Source organism: Mustelus asterias, unplaced genomic scaffold (assembly GCF_964213995.1).
Source record: "Mustelus asterias unplaced genomic scaffold, sMusAst1.hap1.1 HAP1_SCAFFOLD_2705, whole genome shotgun sequence".
Lineage (NCBI taxonomy): Eukaryota > Metazoa > Chordata > Chondrichthyes > Carcharhiniformes > Triakidae > Mustelus > Mustelus asterias.
In genome coordinates, this window is record NW_027592650.1 from 12,614 (window position 1) to 40,132 (window position 27,519).

Consider the following 27,519-nt stretch of genomic DNA (forward strand, 5'->3'; position numbering starts at 1 on the left):
TACAAGTTTCCAACAACACAAAAACTTACAACTCAGATAAATCCCGAAATTCACCAACTATCAGAATCTCCCTCATTTTGTCAGCAAGTCCCTCACTCAACCCGGGGCACAGACAAGACTGGGAATTTGTAACAAACCTCTCAAGAACCAGAAGACTTGGGACAGCAAACTCATTCATGTTGTTTGTCTTTGCAATGTCAAGTGATTCATTGTGCACATGGCAAAGGGAGAAATCAACGATCACGGGTTGGTAGAATCATCTTTATTCCAGAGCCAACATTTCTTAAAAGCATTTCCCGTTATTCGAGACAAAACCGCAATTCCCCTTTAGAGATGTGGATGTTGGGACAGTGGTTCAATTTTGTTTGGAACCAGTCATCCCTCCGTGATCTCATGTAAAACTGTTCAGTGCAGTTTGGTCTAAACCCCTCAGCCACCAATGCTCTTATTAAGCTGCACAGATGCATGGCTGCAGAGCAACCTGAAAGATACAGCGCAGGTTTGTTCTGCAAGAAATAATGCGTGCAAAGATATTTAAAAGGGCAATGTGCGCTGAAAAGATTGGGCCTCGCAGAACCAAAGGGAACATTTCCCACCTGTAAAATCCTTTTGGGAGGGTGCTGGGCTCTGAGGGAGAGAGATTAGTTTGCACAGTAATGCAGCTGCTAAGCTCGGTGTCGGATACATACCCACCATAACACACGGCCATTAATTTTAACCCACTTTCCAACTCTGCACCCAACTGGATTCCATTCATTTTATTCCCAGGAAGTTTCAATGGTGATGACAAGGCCACTTTTTTAAACAGTGAGCTGCTATTCGATGCTGCCTCTGCACAGAGACCATGACGTCTGCGCTCTCACATTCACAGGTACTGTGGCTGGTAAATTAACCCTGGCTCATGATTTCATCCTCGCTAACTCAGATTCAGGAGAAATTCCCTTTCCTCAACTCCATTCTCCAGGGCGATGGGTGCCCACTGTAGGCAAAACATTAAAAGGTAACAGATAACTATCGTGAGGGTGGGGGGGGGAGGCAGGAATCCATCTCCCCAAACCCGACTATCCAGCCTACATACAAAGCTAACTGGAAACCATACTGAGTGCTTCTGCTCTGCACAGCTTAACGGATATAACCAAATGCTCTTTTGGATGGAGGGCCAATGAGAGAATCAGCCCCTGGCCCAAGACAAATCAACTGTTCCCTATCCTGTGACAGAATTTATCATTACAGCCAATAACTGGTAAATGCTGGGTACGCTGAACATAGGAGGGGGCAATTGCTCTGATTTAATTGCCTGCAATGTTTATCAAAATGGTAGGGGTGAGAGAGCAGGCTGCTGCACACTTGCTATTGCCACCTGATCCTGCGGATCAGTCAACTGGTGTTGCATGGAGAAATCTGGTTGAGGTCCAGGTAAAATACAGTATGTTGTGAGGGTCCAACAGCAGAGTACACACACTGAGGTCTTACTCTTTGACGCGTCCACCATCTCCCTCACTCACAAAACGCTTACGGCCTCTGGGGGAAGCAACAAAGAGGACAGGTAGTCGTTTGATAGTACAGTTGTGTGTTGCTGAAAAAAGACATTTTTATCAAAGCTTTTCGTCCGACAATCAAAGGAAACCAACAAATTTATACATTATGAGAAAAGAGTGCTGATGAGTTGGCTCCAATTGGGAGAGATGTTCCCAGAGAGAATACACCATTAGATGGTGCACAGCATTGGTGAACTTTAAGCTGAGCTACTTGATTGTTTGAGCAATCATTACCCTGAGGAATGAACCAGCAAATGGTTGTGTGTGTGTTATATATATATAAACAGGCTGTATATGCTCTTATCTGCAAAGAACAAAGCCCTGTGTATTAAAAAGTAGCTGTTGCCAGTATACACATGCACCACACTGTGAGCCTGACTGAATCTTAAATTGGTTGTCAGCGAATGTGCAATCGCGGATTCACACCTAATGTTGGAAACAGTTTCGAGGTTTGCCAGCATGGCTAGTTGATACGATTCAACAGTCTTTGGGACGTACAACCTACATTTTATTTTAGTCTTTCATGGGATGTGGGAGTCCCCGGCTAGGCCAGCATTTATTGCCCATCCCTGAGGGCATTGAAGAATCGTCTGGAGTCACAGGCAGACCAGGTAAGGATGACAGATTTCCTTTCCAAAAAGACATTAGTGAACCGGATCAGTTTTTACAACAATCGACAATGGTTTCATGGTCATTATTATATTTTTAATTCCAGATTTTTATCAAATTCATATTTCACCATCTGCTGTGGTGGGATTCAAATACAGATCCCCAAAGCCTTGGCAAGGCTGTCTAGATTACTGGTCAGGGGATAATATGTCCAAGTCACTAACTCGCATATACCTGGCATCACACTGACACTGAAATTCATATACCACATTACGCATTTTGTATGATGGGCAGAATGATTTTTTTGGCTTGGTGGCAGCATCCTGTTAGTGGCAAATGCCACTTGTTTTGCTACCGCACAGTAGCAGCATGAAACCCCCAGCTTCACTTATTCACAGTTCTGAACTACCTAACCCTTCCACGGTGATCTGACTGGGCACTTTTCAGGCCTGTTCGTGAGTTTGCACGATATACAGAACAAAATGATCCGACCAGGGTAGCCATTATCTGGCAGGATGTCTTTGATGCGCCCTATCTCAGTATCAAGCTTGCATGGGCTCTATTTGGAAGGTGGCTGGCTGGTAAGACCAATCTTATTGTGCATGGAACTGTAAGAATCTAAACGCATATCCTGACCAGTAAAGATAGGTTTGTGGTAGACCATGGTAAAGAATGTCCTTGCAGATTTCTTAACCAGTACATCAAGGAAAGGGAGTTCATTTGACTGCTCCATTTCAAAGGTGAATTTGAGTGCAGGATGTAGCATATTAAGACTGACAATGTTTGGCAGTTAACTGTCAGTCATCAACTAGTGTATTCTCCACGGCTTTGCTTCTACCAGATTTCACTTGCCAACCAATCAGCACTCTCGGTATAAACTTATTTCCCTGACATTGCATTCTAGCAAATGGTCTGATGAGCATAGGATGAAAAGCTTTGACCAAAAAGTGTTTTTTCAGCAATTCTGAAGAGAACATGATTCAAATCAACAAACAGCGACTCAGTGAGAAAACTTCGCACCAATGAAGTGAAACCAGTGGTGGCTGCTGCAGCTCAGGAGCTGTTTATGATTTGAACTGGGCATTAAAATTGGCCAGGATTCTGCACACTGGAAAGTGAGAATGTGTTGGTATGGGACAGGCCTTGGCTAGAACGCTCCCATGGAGAGACGTGTGCTGACAGCTAGAGGTGCAGGCATGTTCACACACATGGAAAACAGGCACTTCAGCAAAGCAAAGGAAGCAACTTGCATTGCTCTGTATAATGGAGAGAGCTTGCAGTATTCCAGTCACAGCATTGCTCTGCATAACAGAAACTGGTCTTAGAAATTTGCACTGACATCTTTCACATCCTCTTGAACATTATTCTTTAGCCCAGTTTAATGCTACATGGGATGGGACTTTTGAAGAGGTTTGATAGGACTGAGCATTTGAATCCTGTTGTTACATAACCTAATTTCTCAAGGGTTTCAAGAGTTGTATAGGTAGAAATGGAAATGGATTTCCCGATCAGGGCCATTGTGATCTCCTGGACTCGTTTCGATCGCCTCAGGGGGTCGGAGAGGAATTTCCCAGATTTTTTTTCCCCCCATATTGGCCCTGGGGTTTTTCACTCTGGGTTTTCGCCTCTCCCTGGAGATCACATGGTCTGGAATGGGGGGGTGGGGGTGAGTTAATAGGTTGTAATGAACAAAGCATCGTAGCTGTGAGGGACAGCTCGGTGGATAGGATATTAGGATGTAGATAGGCTGGAAAATTGGGCGGGGATCCTGGATTCAGGATTCAATCCTGGACCGGGGAGCGGCGCGGGCTTGGAGGGCCGAAGGGCCTGTTCCTGTGCTGTATTGTTCTTTGTTCTTCGTTGTTTGTACACTGACAGTGCAGGATTCTCTCAGCTCTGCACTACGCACAAACGTGTGACCCTGAGATGGAAAATGCTGAAGACTGCCACAAGCCTGTGTAGGGGATTAGCTGGGGTTATGAGTCAATCTCTCAGTACTGAGAATGGATGTTGAGAAACTCCTTGGTGAAAGTTTTGGTGCCTTACCGTGAAGGATAGCTATCACGAAGCTGCTTGGTTATAACCGCTTCCTGGAAACAGAGGTCTACGAATTTCTCCAGGATTGTGTGGGCAAGCGGCACATCCAGGTTTATATCTGGCAACTCGTCAAACACTCGCTGGAAGCCCTGAAAATGAGCACACAAAGCTGCACTAGTCCCTGTCCAATTACACGTTCCAACATTTCATTTAGCTCACTATTGATGTTAGGCTAACAGCTGTTTCCTGTATCCTCTTAAATAGCAAGAGTTACGTTTGCTACTAATCCTTAGGGAAGTGAGCGAATCTGCTGTGAGCCAGTTCAACTTAACGTGGGGAGGGAAAACACCATTAAATTTCAAGCCCAACTATAAAATTACTGGGCAGCTTGGTTTCTGAGGAAAGGCTGGAGTGGTTAGGTTTGTATCCACTAGCCTTTAGAAGAGTAAAACAACTTGATCAAAAGCTTTTAAGATCCTGAAGAGTCATTGACAGGGTGCATGTGGAGAGGATGTTTCCTCTTGTCAGAGAATCTAGAACTAGGGGTCACTGTTTAAAAATAAGGGAAGTTGCTCATTTAACACAGGTGAGGAGAAGTTTTCTCTCTGAGGCTTAGTGCAGAGCAGGGATGTACTTCTGAGGCTGTATAACTCTCTGGTCAGTGTTGCAAGCAGTTTTGGGCCCCATATCTAAGGAAGGATGTGCCGGCCTTGGAAAGGGTCCAGAGGAAGTTCGCAAGAATGATCCCTGGAATGAAGAGCTTATCGTATGAGGAACAGTTGAGGATTCTGGGTCTGTATTCGTTGGAGTTTAGAAGGATGAGGGAGGAATCTTATTGAAACTTACAGGATACTGCGAGGCCTGGATAGAGTGGACTAGAACCAGAGAGCACAACCTCAGGAAAAACTAGAACCAGAGAGCACAACCTCAGGCTAAAGGGGTGATCCTTTAAAACAGAGATGAGGAATTTCTTCAGCCAGAGAGTGGTGAATCTGTGGAACTCTTTGCCGCAGAAGGTTGTGGAGGCCGGGTCATTGAGTGTCTTTAAGACAGAGATAGATAGGTTCTTGATTAATAAGGAGATCAGGGATTATGGGGAAAAGGCAGGAGAATGGGGATGAGAAAAATACCAGCCTTGATTGAATGGCAGAATGGACTTGATGGGCCGAGTGGCCTAATTCTGTTCCTATGTCTTATGGTCTTATGGCTTGAAAGTCTTTGGAGCTTTCCCTCAAAAGCTTTGAATATTTTTATGACAGAACGAGATAGATTCTTGATTAACAAGGGGGTGAAAGGTTATCGGGGTAGACAGGAATGTGGGGTAGAGGTTACAGTCAGATCAGCCACGATCTTATTGAATGGTGGAGCAGGCTCGAGGGGCCGAGTGGCCTACATCTGCTCCCAATTCGTATGTTTATTATGTATGAATAGGCATTCACCTGCCAGGCGGTCGGAGTAAAAGTGACACCTTTATTCAGGAAAAGCTGCAAGGACATTCCGAGTAACCACTGGTTGGTCAGTGGTTGGTAAGATTTTCCAAACAATTATAGGTGAAAAGAATAAATGGGTAGTTGACGAGGTTTAAGTTAATTAAGGAGAGCCAGCCAAAAGGATTGATTCCAGGAAGACCAACTGAATTATTCATGACGTGACAGAGAAGGCTGATATAAGAAACATGATGGATTTTAAGAAAGTGTTTGACAAAGTACCGCATAAAAAGACTGGTTAACCAAATGGAAACTCATAATAGGAGGGTGTACGTCACATAGAAACATAGAAAACTACAGCACAAAACAGGCCCTTCGGCCCCACAAGTTGTGCCGAACATATCCCTACCTTTTAGGCCTACCTATAACCCTCCATCCTATTAAGCCCCATGTACTCATCCAGGAGTCTCTTAAAAGACCCTATTGAGTTCGCCTCCACCACCACTGACAGCAGCCGATTCCACTCGCCCACCACCCTCTGTGTGAAAAACTTCCCCCTAACATTTCCCCTGTACCTACCCCCCAGCACCTTAAACCTGTGTCCTCTCGTAGCAGACATTTCCACCCTGGGAAAAAGCCTCTGAGAGTCCACCCAATCTATGCCTCTCAACATCTTATATACCTCTATTAGGTAAAAGTCGATTGGGACTACGATGTTGTGGCCATTACGGAGACGTGGGTAGAACAAGGACAGGAGTGGTTGTTGGACGTTCCGGGGTATAGATGTTTCAGTAAGTGTAGGGAAGCTGGTAAAAGAGGTGGAGGAGTGGCATTGTTAATCAAGGATAGTTTAATGGCTGCGGAAAGGCACTTCGAGGGGGATCTGCACACTGAGGTAATATGGGCTGAAGTTAGAAATAGGAAAGGAGCGGTCACGTTGTTAGGAGTTTACTATAGGCCCCCAAATAGTAATAGAGATGTGGATTTAGTAAGGGGAGGTCGTGCCTGACAAACCTGTTAGAGTTCTTTGAAGAGATAACAAATAGGTTAGACCAAGGAGAGCCAATGGATGTTATCTATCTTGACTTCCAAAAGGCCTTTGACAAGGTGCCTCACGGGAGACTGCTGAGTAAAATAAGGGCCCATGGTATTCGAGGCAAGGTACTAACATGGATTGACGATTGGCTGTCAGACAGAAGGCAGAGAGTTGGGATAAAAGGTTCTTTCTCAGAATGGCAACCGGTGACAAGTGGTGTCCCGCAGGGTTCAGTGTTGGGGCCACAGCTGTTCTCTTTATATATTAACGATCTAGATGACGGGACTGGGAGCATTCTGGCCAAGTTTGCCGATGATACAAAGATAGGTGGAGGGGCAGGTAGTATTGAGGAGGTGGGGAGGCTGCAGAAAGATTTAGACAGTTTAGGAGAGTGGTCCAAGAAGTGGCTGATGAAATTCAACGTGGGCAAGTGCGAGGTCGTACACTTTGGAAAAAAGAATAGAGGCATGGACTATTTTCTAAACGGTGACAAAATTCATAATGTTAAAGTGCAAAGGGACTTGGGAGTCCTAGTCCAGGATTCTCTAAAGGTAAACTTGCAGGTTGAGTCCGTAATTAAGAAAGCAAATGTAATGTTGTCATTTATCTCAAGAGGCTTGGAATACAAAAGCAGGGATGTACTTCTGAGGCTTTATAAAGCACTGGTTAGGCCCCATTTGGAGTACTGTGAGCAATTTTGGGCCCCACACCTCAGGAAGGACATACTGGCACTGGAGCGGGTCCAGCGGAGATTCACACGGATGATCCCAGGAATGGTAGGCCTGACATACGATGAACGTCTGAAGATCGTGGGATTATATTCATTGGAGTTTAGGAGGTTGAGGGGAGATCTGATAGAAACTTACAAGATAATGAACGGCTTAGATAGGATGGACGTAGGGAAGTTGTTTCCATTAACAGGGGAGACTAGGACGCGGGGGCACAGCCTTAGAATAAAAGGGAGTCACTTTAGAACAGAGATGAGGAGAAATTTCTTCAGCCAGAGAGTGGTGGGTCTGTGGAATTCATTGCCACAGAGGGCTGTGGAGGCCGAGACGTTGAGCGTCTTCAAGACAGAAATTGATAAATTCTTGATTTCTCGAGGAATTAAGGGCTATGGGGAGAGAGCGGGTAAATGGAGTTGAAATCAACCATGATTGAATGGTGGAGTGGACTCGATGGGCCGAATGGCCTTACTTCCGCTCCTATGTCTTATGGTCTTATGGTCTTATGGAGGAAGAAATTGCGAAGCAGATTATGGATATGTGTGGGGGTCACAGGGTAGTTGTCATGGGGGACTTTAACTTTCCAAATATTGATTGGAACCTTTGTAGGTCAAATAGTTCGGATGGGGCAGTTTTTGTGCAGTGTGTGCAGGAGGGTTTCCTGACACAATATGTGGATAGGCCAACAAGAGATGAGGCCACATTGGATTTGGTACTGGGAAATGAACCGGGCCAAGTGTTAGATTTGGTTGTGGGAGAGCACTTTGGAGATAGTGACCACAATTCGGTGTCTTTCGTTATTGCAATGGAGAGGGATAGGGCCGGACGGCAGGGCAAGGTTTACAATTGGGGGAGAGGTAATGATGATGCAATTAGGGGGCATAAGATGGGAACAGAAACTGTCAGGGAAAGGCACTAATGAAAAGTGGAACTTTTTCAAGGAACAAATACTGGGTGTCCTTGATAGGTATGTCCCTGTCAGGCAGGGAGGAAATGGCCGAGTGAGGGAACCATGGTTCACGAAAGAGGTGGAATGTCTTGTGAAAAGGAAGAGGGAAGCTTATGTCGGGATGAGGAAACAAGGTTCAGATGGCTCGATTGAGGGTTACAAGTTAGCAAAGAATGAGCTGAAAAAGGGGATTAGGAGAGCTAGAAGGGGACATGAGAAGTCCTTGGCGGGTCAGATCAAGGAAAACCCCAAGGCTTTTTACTCTTATGTGAGGAATAAAATAATGACCAGGGTGAGGTTAGGGCCGGTCAAGGACAGTAGTGGGAACTTGTGTATGGAGTCAGTAGAGATAGGCGAGGTGGTGAATGAATACTTTTCTTCAGTGTTCCCCAAGGAGAGGGGCCATGTTTTTGAGGAAGAGAAGGTGTTACAGGCTAATAGGCTGGAGGAAATAGATGTTCGGAGGGAGGATGTACTGGCAGTTTTGAGTAAACTGAAGGTCGATAAGTCTCCTGGGCCTGATGAAATATATCCTCGGATTCTTTGGGAGGCAAGGGATGAGATTGCAGTGCCTTTGGCTTTGATCTTTGGGTCCTCACTGTCCACGGGGATGGTGCCAGAGGACTGGAGAGTGGCGAATGTTGTTCCTCTGTTTAAGAAAGGGAATAGAAATGACCCTAGTAATTATAGACCGGTTAGTCTTACTTCGGTGGTTGGTAAATTGATGGAAAAGGTCCTTAGGGAGGGGATTTACGACCATTTAGAAAGATGCGGATTAATCCGGGATAGTCAGCACGGACTCGTGAAGGGCAAGTCGTGCCTCACAAATTTGATTGAATTTTTTGAGGAGGTAACGAAGTGTGTTGATGAAGGTAGGGCAGTTGATGTCATATACATGGATTTTAGTAAGGCGTTTGATAAGGTCCCCCATGGACGGCTTATGATGAAAGTAAGGAGGTGTGGGATAGAGGGAAAGTTGGCCGATTGGATAGGTAACTGGCTATCTGATCGAAGACAGAGGGTGGTGGTGGATGGAAAATTTTCGGACTGGAGGCAGGTTGCTAGCGGAGTGCCACAGGGATCAGTGCTTGGTCCTCTGCTCTTTGTGATTTTTATTAATGACTTAGAGGAGGGGGCTGAAGGGTGGATCAGTAAATTTGCTGATGACACCAAGATTGGTGGAGTAGTGGATGAGGTGGAGGGCTGTTGTAGGCTGCAAAGAGACATAGATAGGATGCAAAGCTGGGCTGAAAAATGGCAAATGGAGTTTAACCTTGATAAATGTGAGGTGATTCATTTTGGTAGGACTAATTTAAATGTGGATTACAGGGTCAAAGGTAGGGTTCTGAAGACTGTGGAGGGACAGAGAGATCTTGGGGTCCATATCCACAGATCTCTAAAGTGGATAGAGCTGTGAAGAAGGCCTATAGTGTGTTAGCTTTTATTAACAGGGGGTTGGAGTTTAAGAGCCGTGGGGTTATGCTGCAACTGTACAGGACCTTGGTGAGACCACATTTGGAGTATTGTGTGCCGTTCTGGTCACCTCACTATAAGAAGGATGTGGAAGCGCTGGAAAGAGTGCAGAGGAGATTTACCAGGATGCTGCCTGGTTTGGAGGGTAGGTCTTATGAGGAAAGGTTGAGGGAGCTCGGGCTGTTCTCTCTGGAGCAGAGGAGGCTGAAGGGAGACTTAATAGAGGTTTATAAAATGATGAAGGGGATAGATAGAGTGAACGTTCAAAGACTATTTCCTCGGGTGGATGGAGCTATTACAAGGGGGCATAACTATAGGGTTCATGGTGGGAGATATAGGAAGGATATCAGAGGTAGGTTCTTTACGCAGAGAGTGGTTGGGGTGTGGAATGGACTGCCTGCAGTGATAGTGGAGTCAGACACTTTAGGAACATTTAAGCGGTTATTGGATAGGCACATGGAGCACACCAGGATGATAGGGAGTGGGATAGCTTGATCTTGGTTTCAGATAAAGCTCGGCACAACATCGTGGGCCGAAGGGCCTGTTCTGTGCTGTACTGTTCTATGTTCTTAAAAGTTGGCTTCAGGGCAGGAGACAGCGAGTTGTGGTAAATGTTTATTTTTCAGACTGGAGGGTAGTAAACAGTGGTTTTCCCAAAGGAACAGCACTGGGACCAATGCTTTTTGATAGGTGTAAATAAATGATTTGAATATTGGATTAGAAAGCAAAATTTCTAAATTTGCTAATATGATACTTGGAGGTGTGGCAGACATTGAGGGAGATTCTCTGTTCTCACATCTTTGGAGTCCAAAGATGTGCGGGTTAGGTTGATTGGCCAGGTTAAAAATTGCCCCTTAGAGTCCTGGGATGCGTAGGTTAGAGGGATTAGCGGGTAAATATGTGGGGATAGGTAGGGCCTGGGTGGGATTGTGGTCGATGCAGACTCGATGGGCCGAATGGCCTCCTTCTGCACTGTAGGGTTTCTATGATTCTATGATACCAATCAACTGTAACAGTTGATAGATCTAGCAGCGCGGACAGATAGAAGAATCATAGAATCCTACAGTGCAGAAGGAGGCCATTCAGCCCATTAAGTCTGCACAGACCACAATCCCGCCCAGGCCCTAACCCCATAACCCCATGCATTTACCCTAGCTAGTCCCCCGACACCAAGGGGCAATTTAGCATGGCCAATCCACCTAACCCGCATATCTTTGGAGTGATGGAATTTAATACAGAGAAGTGCGAGGTGATGCATTGTTTAAAGTTTATTTATTAGTGTCACAAATAGGCTTACATTAACACTGCAATGAAGTTACTGTGAAAATCCCCTAGTCACCACACTCCGGCGCCTGTTCGGGTACACTGAGGGAGAATTTGGCATCGCCAATGCACCGGACCAGCACGTCTTTGGAGTGTGGGAGGAAACCGGAGCACCCGGAGGAAACCCACGCAGACACGGGGAGAACATGCAGACTCCACACAGACGGTGACCCGAGCAGGGAATCGAACCCGGGTCCCTGGAGCTGTGAGGCAGCAGTACTGCCTTTATGCCAGGTATGACTTCAACCAGCGGAGAGAGTTTCCCGATTCCCACTGATTCCAGTTTTGCTATGGTTCATACTTACCCGGTTCATCTGGTCCAGTGTGATCAGCCCACTCTCCCACAGCATCTTCAGCAGCTTCACCATCTTTGACGCTGTATTTCCAGTCGACTCCAGCACCATGACAACTGCCTGAGGGGAAGAAGCTTTTCTATTTACACAGCTCTTTGCACATCCTAGAAAGGTTCACAACCAATCAATTACTTTTGTCGTCATTATTACTGTGTAGGCAAATGCAGCAGCAAGCTTCCACAGCACAACATTGAAATTTATATATAAAAAACAGCTGAACTGCTCATTCAAGTGGTGAAGGAAGATGAACGTTGACCCCAGGCACTGGGGAGAACTCCCTGCTCTCATTCCAATAATGCCTGGGATCTTTATTAGACAAAGACTTGATTTACCTGAAAGGTGACATCTCTGACAATGATGCATTCCCTCCTTATTAACACAAGATCATATGCCTGTGCAGTAACAACTAAGGTTAAGTTGAAGCCAACTTCTGACTGCTCTCTTTCCCTTCTGATTATATTGGATATGTTTATCCCCATTCTTCTTTATCTAAACATCCAGATCACTGCCTTCCCCTCATTGTTTATTTGAAACTATCACCACTGCAATCAGCCCAGAACTTTGTGAGGAGAAACATCCTTCTCTCCACTGGCACAGGTACCCACAGTCCCTTCTCCCCTGGGAAATGGGCAACTATTCCCCCTGCTTCTCCCCCAGAATAAGCTCTTAGCTGGAGGAAGCCAAAGGGTGCTGGTCTCCCTGAAGGACAGTGGGACTGCGTAATGATAAGGTTTCACTCTGGGTGACTGATTACAGGGCTGGCCTAATGGCAGAACCCAGTTGTGATTGAAAATAATTCTGAAACTATGTCCTCAAAGACAGAGACAAGTTCAGGGATCTGCTGCTCTGGGTTTTTGCAGCCAGCTCAAGCCCCTGACTGTGAAGGATGTGGAAATGGCTGGATGAGAAAAGATTAGGGCCTGTAATAATGAAGTTGTTGACAAATTATCGCAAACTATCTTCATCAATTAGTCTAACGCACCCACTGGTGGAGAGCTTTACGTCCAAACTCACCCGCTCCTCTCAAGCACACGACACTCACCATGTGATGTGAGAGTCATGGAATCATAGAACCCCTACAGTGCAGAAGGAGGCCATTCGGCCCATCGAGTCTGCACCGACCACAATCCCACCCAGGCCCCACTTCCGCAACCCCAAGCATTTACCTTGCTAATCCCCCTGACATTAGGGTCAATTTATCATGGCCAATCAACCTAACCCACATATCTTTGGACTGGAGATCAAACAGACTAACTGCTGTTTTCTGTAATATCCTCACATCTCCACGATTAAACTCAGGATTTCACTCGCCTTTAAGAAACATGTTATTTGCTTGCTCGAAGTTGCCCGGTTTACAGCATTGAGTCATTGACAAGACATTGTCTGGGGCCTCAACCTCTCCCAGATAGCAAACAGCTATATAGAAACTAGAAGCATGAGTAGGCCATTCGGCCCTTCAAGCCTGCTCTGCCATTCATTTTGATCATGGCTGATCATTGAATTCAATATCCTGATCCCCGTTCCTCCCTTGACCCCTTTATCCCCAAGAGCGATATCTAATTTCTTTTTGAAATCACACAACGTTTTGGCCTCAACTACTTTCTGTGGGAGTGAATTCCACACATTCACCACCCTCTGGGTGAAGAAATTTCTCCTCACCTCAGTTCTAAAAGGTTTACCCCTTATCCTCAAACTATGACCCCTAGTTCTGGATTCCCCCACCATTGGGAACATTCTTTCTGAATCTACTCTGTCTAACCTTGTTAGAATTTTATAAATTTCTATGAGATCCCCTCTCACTCTTCTAAACTCCAGTGAATATAATCCTAACTGACTTAGTCTCTCCTCACATGACAGACCTGCCATCCCAGGAATCAGCCTGGTAAACCTTCGCTGCACTCCCTCCCTATGCAAGGACATAGATAAGGAGACCAAAACTGCACACAATACTCCAGGTGTGGCCTCACCAACGCCTTATACAATTGCAGAAAAACATCCCTAATGCTATATTTTGTGATTAGATCAATGGAATTCATACCTAGCTCCCCCCCCGCCGCCCCCGTCTCCGAGCAACAGAATATAAACAAGATGAAAATGATCTTCCAGCGCAGGAAGAATCATCCCTTCTCATATCGAGTCTGCCATAGCAGCAGAGCAATGGCTATCACTTCCTTCTAGCTATAGATGCAGCCAGGACAAAACATGGGCAGGTAAGGAAAGGGAGAAGAAGCCATTAATATGATATACACTGATACTTCACAATAGCAAATAATGTTTCTTCTTTCAGCAGATCGGCTGAGGCCTGGAACTCGATTTATACCTTCCTGCATCACAGCCAAGGCGGGACAGTAGCAGGAATAGAATCCCTCCAGTGCAGGTGGAGTTCTCTGCTCACCTCATAAACAAGCTCATGGTGGAAATGTGGCACCTCCAAATCTCGGAGACAATGTTCAGCTTCAGCCAGCTCTCCCGAGAGCAAGAACTCCTTCAATATGAAGTTCATCTGGGTCAGAGAGAGGAGAAGTCAGCAAAGAAAAGTGCAGGCAAGACAGGGTAGACAACAAAAGGATGCTATGGCCAAACTCAGGTGGTAATTCCCAGTGCTGACCACACATCACAGGGACAGGCCCCTCGGCCCACCAAGCCTGTGCCAAGCTGACACTGGAACTGATTCTCCTTCCTCTGGTGGTATACTCCTTCTCATTGAAACCTATTCCTCTCACCCAACGCTCACAAAATGCAGGCAGCATATTCAAGGTCCACAGAGTAAACTCGAGCCTGGAATCAAGGCTGCCTCTTTGTTATCCAATTGGCTTGTAGCACAGGGTGGGATCTTCCCATGCTGTACAGCTTTGTGTTAGCCCAGGTGGTGTATTCAGAGACTAGGTCACCTGTCAGCATTTTTGTAGATGTATTATTTACAGAGGGAAGTACACCGGCTAACTCAACCCTACTCAGTGTTCCTGATCTCTGTTCCAATGTGTTATGAATGGTCGGGGGGTCAGGCATTACACCAAGTGGGAGAGAGAAAACTAGAAGAGAGAAGGCTGTAAAAGGACACACGCAGACTATGAGAGCAACAAGGCATCAGATCAAATATAAGCTCGGGAAGTTATCGTATCCAATTTAAGAAACAGTATTTCTTAAATTGGTGAGAGGCAGAAATGGTGACAATGAGCTAACGTACGGCAGGTTAACAGGCAGGTACGTTGGGGACATTATTTATTCTTCCAATGCAATTTCTGTAATTCTTGCAGCAATGAATCAGAGCCTTGGTGACACGATACAGTTAGTTTCTGGACAAGAGGAAGGCGAGAGGAGCTGATGAAGGTTCTCTCGATTACTTCTAGAGGAGTGGGGGGAATGAACATCCTATGAGGAGAGTTTAAATAGAGTGGACCTATATCCTCTGGAACATAGATAGGAGGTGATCATTTGTGGAGCGGGAAGAGAGAAGGAGCGGGGGTGGGGGGTGGAGCGGAGCAGGACTGTGAGTATTGGGGGGGGGGGGGAGAGGTGAGGAGCGGGGCTAGGCATATGGGGGGGTGAGGGGAGGAGCAGGGTCCGTGAGTATGTGGGGGAGGAGGAGCAGGGCCTGTGAGTACGGGGGGAGGAGGGGGGGGAGGAGCGGGGCTGTGAGTTTGGGGGGGGGAGGAGTGGGGCTGTGAGTATGGGGGGGGAGGAGCGGGACTGTGAGTGTGGAGGGGAGGAGCGGGGCGGTGAGTTTGGGGGGCGAGGAGCAGGGCTGTGAGTTTGGGGGGGGGAGGAGCGGGGCTGTGAGTTTGGAGGGGAGGAGCGGGGCTGTGAGTATCAGGGGGGAGGAGCGGGGCTGTGAGTGTGGGGGGGAGGAGCGGGGCTGTGAGTGTGGGGGGGAGGAGCGGGGCTGTGAGTGTGGGGGGGAGGAGCGGGGCTGTGAGTATCGGGGGGGAGGGAGCGGGGCTGTGAGTATCGGGGGGGGAGGAGCGGGGCTGTGAGTATCGGGGGGGGAGGAGCGGGGCTGTGAATATCGGGGGGGGGAGGGAGCGGGGCTGTGAGTGTTGGGGGGGGGAGGGAGCGGGGCTGTGAGTGTCGGGGGGGGGAGGAGCGGGGCTGTGAGTGTGGGGGGGGAGGGAGCGGGGCTGTGAGTGTGGGGGGGGAGGAGCGGAGCTGTGAGTGTGGGGGGGAGGAGCGGGGCTGTGAGTGTGGGGGGGAGGGAGCGGGGCTGTGAGTGTGGGGGGGAGGGAGCGGGGCTGTGAGTGTGGGGGGGGAGGGAGCGGGGCTGTGAGTGTGGGGGGGAGGGAGTGGGGCTGTGAGTGTGGGGGGGAGGGAGCGGGGCTGTGAGTGTAGGGGGGAGGAGCGGGGCTGTGAGTATCGGGGGGGAGGGAGCGGGGCTGTGAGTGTGGGGGGGAGGAGCGGGGCTGTGAGTGTGGGGGGGAGGAGCGGGGCTGTGAGTGTGGGGGGGAGGAGCGGGGCTGTGAGTGTGGGGGGGAGGAGCGGGGCTGTGAGTGTGGGGGGGAGGAGCGGGGCTGTGAGTCTGGGGAGGGGAGGAGTGGGGCTGTGAGTCTGGGGGGGAGGAGCAGGGCTGTGAGTATCGGGGGGGAGGAGCGGGGCTGTGAGTATCGGGGGGGAGGGAGCGGGGCTGTGAGTGTTGGGGGGGAGGAGTGGGGCTGTGAGTGTCGGGGGGGGGGTGGAGTGGGGCTGTGAGTGTGGGGGGGAGGAGCGGGGCTGTGAGTGTAGGCGGGAGGAGCGGGGCTGTGAGTGTAGGGGGGAGGAGCGGGGCTGTGAGTGTAGGGGGGAGCAGCGGGGCTGTGAGTGTAGGGGGGAGGAGCGGGGCTGTGAGTGTAGGGGGGAGGAGCGGGGCTGTGAGTGTGGGGGGGAGGGAGCGGGGCTGTGAGTGGGGGGGAGGGAGCGGGGCTGTGAGTATCGGGGGGGAGGAGCCGGGCTGTGAGTGTGGGGGGGAGGAGCGGGGCTGTGAGTGTGGGGGGGAGGGAGCGGGGCTGTGAGTGTGGGGGGGAGGGAGCGGGGCTGTGAGTGTGGGGGGGAGGGAGCGGGGCTGTGAGTGTGGGGGGGAGGAGCGGGACTGTGAGTCTGGGGAGGGGAGGAGTTGGACTGTGAGTTTTGGGGGGAGGGAGTGGGGCTGTGAGCCTGGGGGAGGAGCGGGGCTGTGAGTATCGGGGGGGGTGGAGCGGGGCTGTGAGTATGGCCCGGGCAGGGGTTGGCGGGGAGCAGGGGGGGAGGGGAGGAAGAGGGGAGGTCACCATGATCAACACAACATGAATCTCATGCTGTGTCCAGCTTGTCCAATCAGAGGCTGGATTCTGGCGAAGCCAGACACTGACTGAGTTTTATGCTGTTTCCAGCTCTTGCAAATTGTGTTTAATGTGCCTGGCCTGGGAGCCCTGGGAGACTCCCACAGAACTCCACCACAGAACCCAGTTTAGGAAGCTCCTCTACCCCAAAGGATGCTCAGTCAGTCATTAAGTACATTAAAGGTTGTGATTGATAGATCTTGGAGCACTAAGGGAACCAAGGTGATTTGGGGATAGGGCTGCAAAGTGGGGTTGATCCCCTTCGACACATTCCACCCCCCCATCCACACCCCTCCAGTTCTACCCCCCAAAACAAAACTTTAATCAATTCTCTATCTCCCCCCTTCCCCTCTCCCCTCTCCAATGCTCTTTGTGGCTAATTCCACTTTCCCAGGTTCGAGAGAAGGGCTTGACGTACCTCTCTGATGAGATGTTTGACAGGTCGTTGCCCTCCACCCACGCCCCAGACATTGTCCAATCCAACACCACGCTTCATACTGAGCAGGATGGCAGCACGATCCAATGCAGCACTGACGGGGAGGGAAGGAGGGAGGGCAAAGTTTACAGCTCTTACGTTCAAATCACAGGCAGCAGCAGACAAAACTATACAAGCTGGGACTCGGAGTGGCCTAGTTTCATCAGGGTAAATACACTGACTACAACGGACTGCCCCAAGGGAAGACACCACTAATACCAAAACCCAAAAGAAAGTGTTTATTCAAATACAAAATCATTTTCTTCTTCAATGCTGAAAGCGGTGTCTCGCACAGACAAAAGTGTAAAGTATATCAATTACACAAATGTATAAAGGTTGCAGGAGCTCCTCCAAGGCCGCAAGGAACTACAAAAGGTTGTGAATGTAGCCCAATCCATCACGCAAACCAGCCTCCCATCCATTGACTCTGTCTACACTTCCCGCTGCCTCGGCAAAGCAGCCAGCATAATTAAGGACCCCATGCACCCCGGACATTCTCTCTTCCACCTTCTTCCTTCAGGAAAAAGATGCAAAAGTCTGAGGTCACGGACCAACCGACTCAAGAACAGCTTCTTCCCTGTCAGACTTTTGAATGGACCTATCTTGCATTAAGTTGATCTTTCTCTACACCCGAGCTATGACTGTCATAGTACATTCTGCACTCTCTCCTTTCCTTCTCTATGAACAGTATGCTTTGTCTGTATAGCGCGCAAGAAACAATACTTTTCACTGTATGTTAATACATGTGACAATAATAAATCAAATCAAATCAAAAAAAATCTGCTCGAGATATTTCTCTGTGTTTTTAGCTCTCCCTGAACTGCCCTCTCAAGAATTATATACTTACCGTGCATGGTCACAATCCACTTTCCCTTTATAACCTTCGAGAAAGTTTGACGGTAGCACATCATCTGCAACTGCCCTGGCGATAAACTGGCCAAGTACCTGCCCAGACAGCAAACAAAAACAGATTAACAAGAAAACTGAGCCAGAAGTGCAGCTGAGGGAGTGATTGCTCTTTGGGAATCTCCAGCAGCCAGGTACAGGATGGCAATGGTAAATCTGTAATAGCAGGTAGCCCGTTCCCTATCTGTTGAATGCTGGGCAGCGCAGGGAGAGCTAAAACAGGGCTGGGAGAATGGAATAAAAACTGAAAAAATGTTGGAAAAACTCAACAGGTCTGGCAGCATCTGTGGAGAGAGTAAGTTAACTTTCTGAATCTAATACGACTTCTTCAGAATTCCGAAAAATATTTTAAATGTAGCATTATGTAATAAGAAAGGGCAAATTATTAACCTCGTTGTAAAAGAGTCTTTAGGAAATAGTGACCATAATAGAATTTTACACCAGAACGAAGGGTAACTATGAAGGTTATGAGGAACACGTTAGCGATGGTGGACTGGGAAAATATAAAAGATTTGACAGTAAACAGGCAATGGCCAATATTTAAAGTGGTGTTACATGGTCTATAACAAACATTCCTCTAAGACACAAAAACCCAAAAGGTGAATCATCCACGGGTAGTAAAAGTTAAAGCTCACAACAGCTTATCAAGTTGCCTTAGAAAGTGATAAGCCAGAGGATTGGGAGCAATTTAAAATCCAGCAAAGGAGGACCAGGAAACTGATAAAGAAAGGGAAAAGAAAATATCGATGCAAGTTAGTGATAAACATAAAAGGCAGACTGCAAAATTTTCTTCAGGTATGCAAAAGGATAAGTGTAGGTCCAATACAGGCAGAGACAAAGAATTCATCATGGGAAATGAGAGAAACAAAACAATTGTGTCTGTCTTCAAGGAGGAAGACACAGAAAATCTCCAGAGATATTAGGGAACCAAAGGACTTGTGAAAATAGTGAGGTAATACTAGAACAAATAATTGGATGGAAAGTTGATAAGTTCCTTGGACCAGATGGACTACAACCCAGAGCGTTGAAGGAGGTGATAATTGCTGCATTGGTGATAATCTTTCAAAATTCTATAGATTCTGAAAAAATTCCTGCAGATTAAAAAGATCCAAATGTAACCCCACTATTGAAGAGCAAGAGGGAGAATGGAACATTGCAGACCTGTTAGTTTGATGTCAGTAGTTGGGAAATTTTTAGAATCTGTTATAAAAGATGTCACAACTGGATGGTCAGAAAATAATGATACGATTGGGCAGTTAATATGGATTTATGAAAAGGAAATAATGTTTGACAAACCTGTTTTTTGAGGATATTACCAGTAGCATAGATAGGGAAGTGGTGTATTTGGATGTGGTGTATTTGGATTTTCAGAAGGCTTTGATGAATTCCATAAAGGAGGTTAGTAAACAAAATGAGATCATATGGGATTGAGAGTAATTTACAGGTATGGATTGAGGATTGGTTAACATGGCCATTCACAAACTATAGCAATGATTTGGATATGGGAAACCATCGGAATATTTCCAAATTTGCTGATGACACAAAAGTTGTTGAGAATGAGAGTTGTGAAGAGGATGCAAGGAAGTTTCAAGGGAACTTGGTCAGGCTAAGTGAATAGGTTGGAACATGGCAGATAGAATATAATATGAATAATTATGAAGTTATTCCCTTTGGTAGAAAAAAACAGAAAGGCAGAATATTTCTTAAATGGAGAGAGGTTAGGAAGTGCGGGTATTCAAAGGGACCTGGGTGGCCTTGTTCATGAGACACTAAAAGATGGGATTATTTTATGAGGAGAGATTGAAGGAACTGGGCCTGTATTCTCTAGTTTTAAAGAACGAAAGGTGATCTCATTGAAAATTCATACAGGGCTTGGCAGGGTCTATGTGGAGAGGATGTTTCCCCTGGCTGGTGAATCTAGAGTAAGAGTTTTAACAATACCAGGTTAAAGTCCAACAGGTTTATTTGGTAGCAAATGCCATTAGCTTTCGGAGCGCTGCTCCTTCGTCAGATGGAGTGGATATCTGCTCTCAAACAGGGCATACAGAGACACAAAATCAAGTTACAGAATACTGATTAGAATGCGAATCTCTACAACCAACCAGGTCTTAAAGACAGACAACGTGAGTGGAGGGAGCATTAAGCTAAGCAAATAAACCTGTTGGACTTTAACCTGGTGTTGTTAAAACTCTTACTGAGAGCAGATACTCTTACTGTGTTTACCCCAGTCCAACACCGGCATCCACATGGTGAATCTAGAACCAGGCGACACAATCTCAGAATAAGGGGCAGGTCATTTAAGACTGAGATGAGGAAGAGTTTATTCACTCGCAGAGACTGGTGAATGTTTGGAATTCTCCTCCCCGAGGCCTATGGAAGCTCAATCATTGAGTATATTCAAGACAGAAATCAATAGATTATTGGATACTAGTGACATTAAGGGATATTGATAGTGGGAAAAATGGCACAGAGGTAGATAATCAGCCATGACCCGTTTGATTTGATTTATTATTGTCACATGTATTAACATACAGTGAAAAGTATTGTTTCTTGCACGCTATACAGACAAAGCATACCGTTCATAGAGAAAGAAATGAGAGAGTGCAGAATGTAGTGTTACAGTCATAGCTAGGGTGTAGAGAAAGATCAACTTAATGCAAGGTAAGACCACTCAAAAGTCTGACAGGGAAGAAGCTGTTCTTGAGTCAGTTGGTATGTGAATGGCGGAGCAGGCTCAGGATGAATGCTCTTACACTTCTACTGGGCTCAGGAGTGCTCGAGCCAGGAGGCAGTGCATTCCACTACCTGGGCAACAGGATCAATCCTATTTCTGGGCCAATGTTCATATATAAACTAGGTGTGTCTGTTTGTGTTTCACAGTAACAGCTAGAGCACAGAGAGGACGTAAAGAATGCAACTAAACCTGTTCCAGAACGGGTCTGTGCACTCACTGCTGAACTCAGAATTATCATTAATTGATAAGTCAGTGGATGGGGAATTAAACTAGCTTCATGTAATTAGTGCAATCAGAGTAAGACCTATTTATTCTTGTACTCCAATCTCCTAGCAATAACAGCCAACATGCCATTTGCCTTGCCAATTGTTTGCTGTACGTGCATGCAAACTTTGTGTGCCTTGCACAAGTACATCCAAGTCCCTCTGAACATCAACATTTAATCCAGTAAAACTGCAGTACTAGTCTTCACAAACTGCACTAAGTTATCATTCTTAAATGCATCATGCATAATTTTATAATACTTGAAAAATTATGTTTTACAATGCTGCCTGATTGTGTTGATTCATAGCAGATTATACTCTTGGAAAATTCGTTTCAGTGAAAGTTTGCAAAATCAGCAGAATTTTGGGTGTTGTTTGAGGCCAGATTGACAATTACATAAAAACATAGAAAATAGGAGCACGGGTATCACCATGTGGCCTCTCAGGCCTGCTCCGCCATTCAATAAGATCACGGTTATCTTTAACCCCACGTTCCTGCAGACCCCCGATAACCTTTCACCCCCTTGTTAATTAAAAATCGACCTAGCTCAGCCTGCCATCCCAGGAATCAGTCTGTTGAACCTTCCCTGCGCTCCCTCTGTGGCAAGTATATTCTTTCTTAGATACAGAGACCAAAACTTCACACAATAATCCAGTCTTACCGAGGATCTGTATAACTGCAGTAAGGCACTCTTGCTCCTGTACTCAAATCCTCCTGCAATGAAGGCCAACATACCATTTGCCTTCCTAACTGCTCGCTGTACCTGCATGCTTGCTTTATGCTCACAGCAGGTAATCAGGGAATGGGACATACTGTGGAGCTGACAGAGGAGCTATATTTCCTTGTCCAGAATCAGGTGTCGAAATTCCCTGAATCTCCAGAGAGAAGCAAAACGATGCTACTTCCTTCAGAATGTTGCATCAACTGTAAACTGCAATTCCATCTAAATCCACCTGAAACAATGTGTAAACTGTCCCAGGCACATCTCCTCCATAAACAACAAGACAAGTCCAATGTGGCACCCCATCAGTCTACTCTGATTCATTAGTGAAGTGATGACACTTAGTTAAACAGTAACCTGTTCATGGATGTTTAAATTGGTTTCTGCCAAACATGAACATTAGCGCTGAATTTCACAGGCAAGGAACATTCTTCCTGCTGCTCTTGAGGCAGTGACATTATCAGTTTGTGTACAATGAGATTTTTAAAAATTTATTCATGGGACATGGGCATCGCTGGCTGGCCAGCATTTATTGCCCATCCCTTGTTGCCCTTGAGAAGGTGGTGGGGAGCTGCCTTCTTGAATCGCTGCAGTCCATGTGCTGTGGGTTAACCCACAATGCCGCCAGTCAGGGAATTCCTAATCCTGCAACAGTAATGCGATAAATATGTTTTAGAGTGTTTTGCGTTAAGGGCCACAATACCCGGTGCCAGTTCTTCTTCTACATCCTCCTAAAGAGGAATAAGCTACCCAAGGTTAACACCTCAACTGAAAACTGGCAGCTCTGAAAAGCTTCAGCAAGTTCCAATGAGATTTCTTTCAACTGAGTTTTGGGAAGTTGTGTAAGAGAATGATTGATATTTACAGTGGCCATCTGGGAGAACAAGGGTCTGTTAATAATTCCAGAAGGTGGTGCTGATATTAGCAGGAGCTCTCCCCGGATACATCTGAATACCAGTTGAGTGAGGTGGATTCATTGCCTTGAGAGTGTACGCTTATAAATATCAGGCAGAGTGAAACTTGAGCAGTGAAGCCACAACTCCCATTCTGCTCAATCCATCAGCTCTCATGCAACGGTTTGCCTGATTTTCTTCCCAACCCTTCAGCTATTTTGCTACCTCACTATCACACCCATTTATCTCTGTCTTTAGACCTGAAACATTAATGTGTCCTTTCCCTTTGCATATGCTGAGTGAACTGTGTATTTCCATTACTTACTGTTCTTACTGTGAATGTACCCAGTCCATCACGCAAACCATCCATTGACTCTGTCTACATTCCCGCTGCCTCGGCAAAGCAGCCAGCATAATTAAGGACCCGATGCACCCCGGACATTCTCTATTTCACCTTCTTCCATCGAGAAAAAGATACAAAAGTCTGAGGTCATGTACCAACCGACTCAAGAATAGCTTCTTCCCTGCTGCTGTCAGACTTTTGAATGGACCTACCTCGTATTAAGTTGATCTTTCTCTACACCCTAGCTATGTCTGTAACACTACATTCTGCACTCTCTCCTTTCCTTCTCTATGAACGATATGCACTGTTTGTATAGCGCACAAGAAACAATACTTTATACTGTATGTTAATACATGTGTCAATAATAAATCAAATCAAATCTTATTACACATTAGCACAATGCTAGTCAACTGTATCATGTGTGCTAAAGGTTGCAACCAGGAGTCCAAGTTGAGTCAAGTAAGGTTCCTATAATTCCAGGTACAAATGAGGACTGCTCAGCTATAAATGGATGTTTCCAAATCCGGAGGAGCTTGTAAAGAGCTTGTGTTTTTACCTGTGCTGCTTCAGGTGTATCAAGAATAAGATCAGGCAGATCTTTCAACATCCTATCAAAGGCCTTGGCCACATCGTCAGCTGTAAGGACCTTCCCCAGGAGGTCAGACAGAAGCCGGGACGTTAGTTCCCGGTGACTCGCCTTGCCTTCCAACGCGAGTGAGACGGCGAGAGAAGGAACCTCGTGCTTCCTCTTTCCCAGGTTCAGTTCCTGTAGCAGGGCCTAAAATCACAAGAGTTGTAGAATGGGTTATAGCGCAGGCAGCTGCCCTTCAGCCCATGGTGTCAGCGGTGGTTCTGTGCAACAGCACTCAGCTAATCCCACTGCCTTGCCCTATCCTCAGAGCTCTGGGAATCTCTTCAGAAAATTAACCAATACACTTTTGAAAACCACATCGGAATCAGTGCACCCCCTGACAGTGCATTCCAGATCCTAACCTCACTGCGTTGCTTAGACTTCTTTGGCCAATCACCTTAAATTGGTGTCCTCCAGTTCTTGACCCACCAATAGGATCTACTCTGACCAGACCCCTCAGGATTTTGAAAAGCTCCTTTAAATCTTCCTTTTTCCAAGGAGGAGCCCAGCCTCTCCAACCTATTGACATGACTGAAGTTCCTCATCCCTGGAACAACTCTTGTCAGTCTTTCCTGTACTGTTCCTCAGGTCTTCACATTTTCCTAAAGTGTTGTTGCCCAGAACCGAGACAATGCTCCAGTTGATGCTGAACCCGTGTTTATAAATAAAAGCAAATGACTGCGGATGCTGGAATGTGAAACAGCAGCAGCTCTGGCAAAGGGTCATCCTGACTCGAAATGTTAGATCTATTCTCTCTCCACAGATGCTGTTAGACTTGCTGAGATTTTGCAGCCTTTTCAGTGTCAGTGTAAAGGTTTATTTTTGTACTCTATGACCCTATTTATAAAAGGCCAGGATTTTGAATGCTTTTTTAACCACTTCCTCCGCGCCCCTGTCAATGATTTGTGCACATGCATTCTCTTTGGAGTTGTAAGCTTCATTTTATGTTGCCTTTCCTCATTCTTCCTATCAAAATGAATCACCTCACACCTCTCTATCCTTCCATTCTACCCTCTCTATGCTGTCTAGAAGTCTATCCTTATCCTCTGAGCTCACAGTACTTCCAAGTTGCCACCTGCAAATGTTGACCCAGAGTCTAGGTCATGCATAACAATAAAATGCAGTAGCTCTAATTCCTCTCCCTGGGGCACCACATGACATAACTTCCAGCAGTCTGAAAAACAGCATTCACCACTCGCCTCAATCACTCAGCCAGTTTTGTGTCCATGCTGCCACTGTCCCTTCTATTCCCTGGGTTTTAGTTTTGCTGAAATGGCTGTTACGTGGGGCTTCATCAAATACCTTTAGCAAGTGCATGTACACCACAGCAACCAGATTACCCTCGTCAATCCTGTTATCTCATCAAACAACTCAATTAAACAGGATTTGTCTTTCACAAATCCGTGATGGTTTGCCCTAAATGATCCACATTTGTCCAAGTGACTGAATTTTGTCCAGGATTATGTTGATGACTATGGTATTAAATGAATACTTTACATCTGTAATTAGCATGGAAGGACGCTGCTAAAGGTCCAGTAAAAGAGAAGTTGGTTGAGGCACTAAAAATTGATAGAGGGACGGCACGGTGGCATAGTGGTTAGCACTGCTGCCTCACAGCACCAGGGGCCCCCGCATGACGTCTCCATTCCTTTAAAGGCAGCCTATGATTCCCCTTGCCAATCTGACTCCAATTTACCTGGGCCAGATCTGTTCACACCCCAGTGAATTTGACCTCCCCAATTAATTCTTACTCTGGGTTGCTCTTTGTCGTTTCACAGTCAATGTAAACCCTACGGTGCTTTGTTGTTAATGCATGGGATGTGGGTGTCACTGGCTGAGCCAGCATTTATTGCCCATCCCTAATTGCCCTTCAACTGAGCGACTAGCAAGGCCATCTCAGAGGGCATTTAAGAGTCAACCACAATCCTGGGTCCCCAGAGCAATGCCCTGGCTTTCTGGATTATTATCCCGTGACATTACCACAACACCACCGCCTCTCCTTGGCTGTGATCACCAGAATCATTGTCCCCTAAATATTCCACCACTGGATTCACTTGACCCAACTCACTTCTTAAAACCCGATCCAGCAACATTTCTTTTCTTGTCGAACCAGAAACAGAGACTGGAAAATTCTCCTCAACACTTTAGAAAGTTGCCCCCCCCCCCGCCACCCTTTATTCCCTTTTACTATCCCAATCTCTTCCAGGATAATTAAAGTCCTCCATTATCACGACTCCATTGCTTTTGCACCTTTCTGTAATGTCCTTCGGCATGCTTGGTTACATCGGTCAGAACATTGAATACAGGAGTTGGGACGTCTTGTTGAAGTTGTACAAGACATTGGTAAGGCCACACTTGGAATACTGTGTGCAATTCTGGTCACCCTATTATAGAAAGGATATTATTAAACTAGAAAGAGTGCAGGAAAGATTTACTAGGATGCTACCGGGATTTGATGATTTGAGTTATAAGGAGAGGCTGGATAGACTGGGACTTTTTTCTCTGGAGCGTAGGAGGTGACCTTATAGAGGTCTATAAAATAATGAAGGGCATAGATAAGGTAGATAGTCAATATCTTTTCCCAAAGGTAGGGGGAGTCTAAAACTAGAGGGCATAGGTTTAAGGTGAGAGGGGAGAGATACAAAAGTGTCCAGAGGGGCAATTTTTTCAGAGGGTGGTGAGTGTCTGGAACAAGCTGCCAGAGGTAGTAGTAGAGGTGGGTACAATTTTGTCTTTTAAAAAGCATTTAGATAGTTACATGGATAAGATAGGTATAGAGGGATATGGGCCAAATGTGGGCAATTGGGATTAGCTTAGGGGGTTTAAAAAAAAGGGCGGCATGGACAAGTTGGGCCGAAGGGCCTGTTTCCATGCTGTAAACCTCTATGACTCCTCACGAACTTGTTCCTCTATACCTTTGTCTTTGGTCAGTGTCTATAGAATACATGGAGTACAATGAAATCTCCATTGGAGATTCAGCTCAAACTGAATAGATTCTGTTCCTGACCCTTCTAGGACATCCTCTCTCCAGCAGTGTAATACTCACCTTCTTCGATTCTGCCTTCCCATCTCCTTTACTTCCTGATCTTCCCGGAACGTCTTATATCCAGGAATATTTAGTACCCAGTCTGCCCTTTCACTGAGCTAGGTGTCTATTAACACTGCAACATCATATTCCCACACGACTATCCGCACCTCGCCAACCTTATATATCACAGGACATAACAACTCATCATGGCGATGAAATCACAATGAATTCCAGTGGCAAATTGCATTGTTTTGGCAGTTTCAATGTAGAAAGGGCCCCTATGCATTGCCTGGAGAAAAGGTGAAAAGAATGGATCCAGAGCCTCAGGGCAAGGTTAAGAGGAGAGATTGAACATTTTAGTGAGCTTTTAAAGGGAGAGAAAAGTGGAGAGGTGGATCAGAATCTGGGGAGGAGGTAGCACCGGGTTTCTTATATTAGTCTTGCTTGGGAATAACCAGGAGCCAACACCTGGCTTCTGTCTAACCTCTTGGGAGAGGTCATCTTGTAGCTCAGATATTACATTACAGCCTCATTCAGCAATGGGCAGAGATCTCCCTGATGTCTGAACCAACTTTATCCCTCAATCAAATCCCAAAAGCAGATCGTCTACTCCTATCTCATTGTGTTGCCGATGTAGACAGGATGGGCCAAATGGCCTCCTTCCGCAGCGTAACAATTCTGTGATTGAGTTTGTGGGAGCTTGTAATGTGCAAAGCAACTGCCTTATTTTCTACATTATAAACAGTGACTGCATTTCCAAAGTACT

The 27,519-nt window shown here is 46.4% G+C and overlaps 1 protein-coding gene across 1 annotated transcript; it reads right to left on the bottom strand.

The window, feature by feature from the left end:
- Positions 1-165: 165 nt before the first annotated feature.
- LOC144489947 (programmed cell death protein 4-like) lies at positions 166-27,254 on the bottom strand. Its single transcript, XM_078207774.1, has 8 exons — positions 27,198-27,254; positions 23,651-23,872; positions 18,081-18,178; positions 17,177-17,288; positions 13,866-13,973; positions 11,423-11,530; positions 4,194-4,333; positions 166-1,521 (listed from the first exon to the last, which is right to left on the bottom strand). The coding sequence occupies exons 1-8, from the start codon at positions 27,252-27,254 to the stop codon at positions 1,470-1,472; spliced, it is 897 nt and encodes a 298-aa protein (XP_078063900.1). The 3' UTR covers positions 166-1,469.
- Positions 27,255-27,519: the final 265 nt, after the last annotated feature.

What these genes read in the sequence shown, in the direction of transcription:
- LOC144489947 (XM_078207774.1), bottom strand. Translation starts at nt 27,254, where the DNA reads ATGACCTCTCCCAAGAGGTTAGACAGAAGCCAGGTGTTGGCTCCTGGT. An exon ending in ATACACCTGAAGCAGCACAG is followed by an intron (nt 18,179 to 23,650) that starts GTAAAAACACAA and finishes CTGTCTGGGCAG; the next exon opens with GTACTTGGCCAGTTTATCGC. An exon ending in CGTGATAGCTATCCTTCACG is followed by an intron (nt 1,522 to 4,193) that starts GTAAGGCACCAA and finishes TGCTTCCCCCAG; the next exon opens with AGGCCGTAAGCGTTTTGTGA.